This window comes from Syngnathus typhle, linkage group LG7 (genome assembly GCF_033458585.1).
Source record: "Syngnathus typhle isolate RoL2023-S1 ecotype Sweden linkage group LG7, RoL_Styp_1.0, whole genome shotgun sequence".
NCBI lineage: Eukaryota > Metazoa > Chordata > Actinopteri > Syngnathiformes > Syngnathidae > Syngnathus > Syngnathus typhle.
In genome coordinates, this window is record NC_083744.1 from 6,863,696 (window position 1) to 6,870,605 (window position 6,910).

At 43.6% G+C, this 6,910-nt stretch overlaps 1 protein-coding gene across 1 annotated transcript; it reads right to left on the minus strand.

Moving 5' to 3' along the window:
• Positions 1-336: 336 nt before the first annotated feature.
• On the minus strand, positions 337-5,044 carry LOC133156861 (uncharacterized). The gene is made up of 2 exons (XM_061282908.1): positions 4,096-5,044; positions 337-2,195 (listed from the first exon to the last, which is right to left on the minus strand). The coding sequence occupies exons 1-2, from the start codon at positions 4,616-4,618 to the stop codon at positions 2,113-2,115; spliced, it is 606 nt and encodes a 201-aa protein (XP_061138892.1). The 5' UTR covers positions 4,619-5,044; the 3' UTR covers positions 337-2,112.
• Between the last annotated feature and the right edge of the window lie 1,866 nt (positions 5,045-6,910).

Below are 6,910 nucleotides of genomic sequence, written 5' to 3' on the forward strand. Positions count from 1 at the left end.
TGTAATTGTTCTTTATCATAAGAAAATGTCTTACACAGCTACTGACGTTTCATACTGTATTGATGATGATGTTCAGGTCAATTATTTTATTTTTTGGGTTTCTTAAATATCATATCTTATCTAAACGATGGCCATTCTGGCAACAAGCCGACTATGGCAGCCGCCGTCTCCATATGGCTGTAGGCCTTCCTGGCAATGACAACACAAGACGACCAGATAAGGATCCGATTTGGCGTGCTGCACCTCCGAGCATTACCTTTCACGTCGTTATCTTTTTGCCAGCTGTTATGTTTATTCTCTTACATAACCTTTGTAAAGAGCACAGATTCACGTTACTTTTGTTAGCGTGTTTTTATTTCCTGAACAAGCCTCATCACAATGATATTCATCCGCTGACCAATCACACCTCCACACCGCACGGAGAAGGGCAACAAAAAGTAGAGCATACCAAACAATGCAATATGCAAACGAGAAACAACACTTCCAAGTCAATACATAACAATTCCTCTCTTCCAGCTTTGATGCACCAATAATCATCAAATAAAAAAAATAATAGTACTATGTTTCTATGTGCTATTAAGTGTATACTTTTCTTTTTAGAGGCATTTCAAAATTCACAACAATTTTCAACATCAAATATTAACAACTTTTTTTTTTTTTCTTTTAAAGAACATTTGTTTCTTTTCAACATTTATAAATCAAGTCTGTCTGGTGGTTTGCGAACCCTCTCAGGATATCTGCGTCCAGGAGGATCAGGTAGGTTTGTCATTGGTTTGTGTATGTCCATTATCTCCGGTGTGGACATGTTTTCCTCAGGGGTGATGTCAGAGGCTGGAGTACTGTCCTTAGGGTTTTGTGGGTCAGTAGGTGTCGTAGTTTGAGTAGCGGCATTTCCAGGTGATGCGTCCAAAAGCTGGTCAACATGTCTGCGCCAGACGACATTAGGCTCAACACTCACTGTATATGAGAGTGGTCCAGTTTGTGTCAAAATTTCCGCATGTTGCCACTTGTCGCCTTGGTTACGATAGTCTCTTGCCAATACTTTTTGTCCGATGTCAAATGATCTTAGTTTCCTTTGTAACTGAGTTGGTGAACATTGTCTGTTTGAAACATGTTCTCGGATGTCAGGTTTCAGGAGATCTAAACGAGATCTTAGGTTTCTTCCCATGAACAACATTGCAGGTGACTGTCCAGTAGTAGTATGTGGAGTGTTTCTGTAGGCTAGCAGAAAGTTGGCGATTTTCTGCTGTAGTGGAACTTCCTCCCTCCTACTGGCTTTCATCGACTGTTTGAAAGTTTGTACAAAACGTTCAACAAGTCCATTCGTTGCAGGGTGGTGAGGAGCAGAAGTAAGGTGTTTTATTCCGTTGCTTTTCAGGAAGATCTGAAACTCCTCACTAGTAAACTGGGTACCATTGTCACTTACAAGCTGAAGAGGGTATCCTGTACGTGCAAAAAGCATCTGTAACTGGTTCACTGTTACAGTTGTAGTTGCTTTCTTTACAGTGAAAACCTCGGGCCATTTTGAATGAGCGTCGACCACAATAAGGAACATGTGATCCATGAAAGGTCCAGCATAGTCAATGTGAATGCGTTGCCATGGGGCAACAGGCCATTCCCAAGTGTGGACAGGGGCAATCTGAGGTGAGCGCTGAGTCTGGTGACATCCTCTGCATGTTTTGACCAGAGTTTCAATTTGGTTGTCAAGGCCAGGCCACCACACATAACTTCTAGCAAGACTTTTCATCTTAACTACCCCCATGTGCCCATCATGCAGCGAGTTTAGAACTTTGGATCGCAGTTTGGGAGGTACAACAACGCGTGACCCCCACAGGACACATCCTTGGGACACAGTAAGTTGGTCTTTTCTGGTGAAATAGTCCTTAAGTTCAGTATCTGCATGCATTGGCCAGCCATTAACAGTTAAGTCATACACTCGAGATAGCAGAGGGTCGTTTCTTGTTTCTTTGCTTATTTGAGCGCAAGTCACCGGAAGTGGTTCCATTTGCAGCATGTGAAGATTTAAAGCAGGATCAGTAGCCTTCTCTGTCAGTGGTTGAGGAAGGCGAGAGAGACCATCTGCATTTCCGTGTAGTTTCGTCCCTTTATAGTCTATGGTATAGGTGTGTGCTCCAAGAAAGAGAGCCCAACGTTGTAAACGAGCGGCAGCCATAGCAGGAACACCTTTCTTTGGACTGAAAATGGAAACAAGAGGCTGGTGATCTGTAATCAGCATGAAGTGTTTTCCATACAGGTATTGGTTAAACTTCTTAACACCCCACACTAAGCTTAAAGCTTCTCTGTCAATCTGTGCATAATTACGCTCTGCTGGTGATAAAGAGCGTGATGCAAAGGCAATGGGGCGTTCAGAGCCATCAGTCATTTTGTGAGATAGAACTGCACCAATGCCATAAGGTGAAGCGTCACAGGCTAGACATAGGGGAAGCTTTGGATCAAAGTGTGTGAGCACCTTGTCTGAAATAATGAGTTCCTTTGCCTTTGTAAATGCCTGTTCACAGTCTTTAGTCCAGTCCCACTTTGCCTTTTGGTGCAGTAGTGCATTCAGTGGGTGCAGCACAGTGGAAAGGTTTGGCAAAAACTTGTGATAATAGTTAACAAGGCCAAGAAATGAGCGTAACTGGCTGACATTTTCTGGTTGTGGAGATTTTACTACAGCTTCAATTTTGTCCTGCGTTTTGTGAAGTCCGTGCTTGTCTATTTTGTGTCCACAATACTCAATGGACTCCTTGAAAAACTCACATTTCTTTTTGTTTGCTTTTAGACCATATTCTTCCAGTTTCGTTAGAACTGCATTCAAGTTTTGCAAGTGTGACTCTTTGTCCCAACCAGTAACAATAATATCATCCAAGTAACATTGAGTACCTGGGATTCCTTGTAGCACTTGGTCCATTGCACGTTGCCATATCGCAGGGGCACTTGTAATACCAAATACAAGCCGGTTGTATTGGTATAGTCCTTTGTGAGTATTTATGGTGAGGTACTTGCGTGAACTTTCATCCATTTCCATCTGTAGATATGCTTGTGCGAGGTCAATCTTTGTGAAGTGCTCACCATTTGCTAGAGATGCAAAAATGTCATCGATGCGAGGGAGTGGATACTGGTCTGCATGCATGACAGGGTTAACAGTTACTTTGAAATCACCACAAATGCGCACTTTGTCTGAAGATTTCTTGGCAACAGGTACGATTGGTGTAGCCCACTCAGACCAGTCCACTTTGGATACTATTCCTTGATCCATGAGATTTTGCAGCTCAGCTTCAACTTTTGGGCGTAGCGCATATGGAACAGGGCGTGCTTTATGAAACTTTGCTTTTGCACCTTCTTCCAGCTCGAGACGTGCTTTGATGTGTTTCATTGTTCCTATGCCTTCGCTGAACACATGTGCATGTTTATCCAGTATCTCAGTTAACTTCATGTCTGTGAGCTGTTTGGAGGCTATGTGCATGGACTTTATTTCATGCCAGTTAAGCTTGATTTGTCGTAGCCATCTACGACCAAATAGTGGTACACCTCCCTCTTTAAGGACGAACAGCTCAAGATTGCACTTTTGGTTTCTGTATTTCACTTTCACTTTGAGTTTTCCCAGTGGTGCAACCTTTTCTCCTGTGTATGTCTTCAGTTTTACACTGGTGCGTGACAGTTTAGTGTCTGGGAACATTTTCTTGTAGTCGTTGAATGATATGATCGACAGTGCTGACCCTGTGTCCAGTTCCATTTTTAATGGCACTCCATTAATTTTTGGTGTCAGCCAAATCACATCACCGTCATTCTCTTCTGTAGCACACAGCCCTAAACAAGCCAATTCTTCCTCACTTGAACTGTCAGAATCTGTCTGTGCTACTTTGTGCAATTTTTGTCCTTTTCTTATATTGTGTTTATCTTTTGCATTACTGTACTTTGATTTACACATCTTCTGTATGTGCCCTCTTCTATCACATTGTCGGCAGTCTTTATCCTTAAACCAACACTCTGCGGGGTCATGTGACTGTTTACCGCATCTGAAACAGGGCTTTGCTTTGGTATTATGCCGTTTGGTGTGCAGTTTAAACACAGAGCTTGTGGCTGCGTTTTTACCTTGAAGCTCCGTCGCATCCCTTGCTGCTGTCTCCGCTGAAACAGCTATTTCCACTGCTCGTTGCAAGGTGAGTTTGTCCTCCGTCAAAAGCCGTTTCTGAATGCTCTCGTTGTGCAGCCCGCACACGAACCTGTCCCTCAGAGCATCTGAAAGTCCGTCTCTGAACTGACAGTGTTCGGCCAGTTTCCTCAGTTCTGCGATGTACTCTGACACCGTCTCCGTCCTTGACTGGTTTCTCTTGTGAAATCTAAAGCGCTCAGCAATCACCAATGGTGCTGGGTTTAGATGACTTTTCATTATCTGCATTATTTCATCAAATGTTTTGTCTGCCGGTTTAGCTGGGGCGACCAGGCTACGGAGTAAGTTATACATTTTGGCGCCCATGACACTGAGTAGGACAGCTACTTTTCTTTCGTCCTGTATCTCATTAGCTAGGCAGTACTGCTCAACTCTTTCCACATAAGTTGTCCAGTCTTCTACCGAACTGTCAAATATGTCCATATTTCCCAAGATTCCGGACATTTTTTTCACTTTTCTTGGCGTCCGTTCACTTTTACCTTGGTCCTGAGCGACACCCGTCCTCACCTCCGGCTAGCTTGATCAGAGCAGAATCCGGGGCGAGCAGACGAAACTTACGTCCACACAACCAAGTCCATGAAGCACTATTCACTTGTGTCCGGTCCACCTCCGCATTTGTAGGGTCCTTTTTAAGTCTCGTCGCCAATTTTGTTATGTTTATTCTCTTACATAACCTTTGTAAAGAGCACAGATTCACGTTACTTTTGTTAGCGTGTTTTTATTTCCTGAACAAGCCTCATCACAATGATATTCATCCGCTGACCAATCACACCTCCACACCGCACGGAGAAGGGCAACAAAAAGTAGAGCATACCAAACAATGCAATATGCAAACGAGAAACAACACTTCCAAGTCAATACATAACACCAGCTAACATCAAATGAAAATGAGCCGGCTTCGCCCGTGGCGTGTGGTTTCATTTATGAAGCGCGTTCAAACATGGAATCTCCCACAGGAGAATATTCCGTGGTCTACTTCACATCAGAGAATGTATCACTTTGTGCTGAGCATCGCCACTGGACCATATGATTGTATCACAGCACACGCTACACATGCTCTCCCTCCTGCACACACACACGCACGCATATATCAGTTCCTCGTTTTCTCTCACACATGCACCGATAATGGACAAAATTGGATAAGTGAAGCACAGGTCTCACATGGGAAATCTCATTATTCAGATGTGATAGCGGCAGTATTCGTGCACCAAGAATGAACTGACTGCACTGACACAAATGCCTCGTTTCGATTTTGCACGTCTCTTGTTCTCGGCTAATGTAGAAGCAGACTAAATAAGACCTTTATAGCTTGGGGGTCTCTTTGGGTAGGAAGATGTTTATGGCTCCAACAGAACAGATATTTATTCAAGCTGGCTTGAATATGTGCTTCTTTTTTTTTTTCTGCAGAGTCTGGCGAGCCTCACTGACATACGGCCCAATATATTGCCATTGCACATTACTGCTGACAGTGAATGTTGACCTGGCAGCAAATCCCAGATTTCCCCCACAACACACACACACGCACAGAGGAAGAAATACACCTCATCCCTGCCCCCAACCCTTAACGGCCCCCTTTCAATCTTACACACAGCCACACATAAAAAAGAGAATGGGTGCAAGGGATGTAGGAGGTGATAACATTATAATAAGAGGACAATATTGCACAGCTCGATGCATACTGCAATATGCTACCCTGAAATCCACCTCCAGTGTTGCCCCATCCCCCCCTTCCTCCTCCTCTACTAGTCTTCGCTGCTCCATCTGGACCCTAAAATGAATCCCTTGTGACTTTTTCCATCATGCACATGTGAGCTAACGCAACTCGGTCAGAGTGTGGCGATGCATCATCCTTATATCTTGCTATTCTTGTCTCTTGTGTTCCCTTTGGGTTTCTACCTCATCGTGCCTAATTTGGCAAGTGCCGACAGACTTCTGCGCGCACACACACAAAATGCATGAAAACCACGATAACCGCTTCAAACATCAATGTTTGTATTATTGCCGATGTTTTATGTGATATTTTCTGTCGTATTGTTATTTTATGTAAAGCACATTGTTACTGCGAAAGCCATTGTGAAAGCGCTATATAGATAAATATGTATTTTATCGTATTGTATAAAATAATTTGTCTTTTTTTTTTCTACTGAGGGCTGCAATTATGCCGCACAAAGAAGACGGCCAATGGGCTGTGGTAATTAGCTGCCGCTAAACACAGGCTGCACTTCCACGGGGGAAACAAGGGGTGTAATTGTACTGATTTATCAATTGAAGTACATCACGGCCAGGGAGGGAGAATTCGGGGTCATCTTGTGTCTTTTAGAGGCTGGTATGGTTTTTTAACTTGAATTACTCAGGGCGCTGCAACCTTTAAAAAAAAAAGAGTTTGTGGGATTCAGTTGCTTTTAATTAAAGCAAAGAAAATGTGACAACAAAAAGTGTATTGCATGTATGGATTTTGGTTTGATAGTGCAAGTGTAATTGGGAAATGTCTGTTTTTAGAGTAACAAGAGGTTGCATCGATAGGAATGATAAACACAGAAACCACCCATGTGGATTGAACGAGCACAGGTCAGCAACTAAGAGATGGAGGAGCAGGACGGGAAATGAGAGAGGCCATATTCATCGTTATTCGCCGCGTGCGCCCGGGCGTCTAGCTCGGGGACCCATAAGTCAATGCCCAAGCCTGTCAGAGCACTTCAGCTAAATCAATGCCGTTCGAAAGGCAACTGCTGCGGA

Excerpts from the sequence above, each read along its gene's own strand:
- LOC133156861 (XM_061282908.1), bottom strand. The coding sequence starts at position 4,618 with ATGTCCGGAATCTTGGGAAATATGGACATATTTGACAGTTCGGTAGAA. Across the intron at positions 2,196-4,095 it reads GGATGCGACGGAGCTTCAAG|TCCAAAGAAAGGTGTTCCTG; the intron begins GTAAAAACGCAG and ends TTCCATTTTCAG.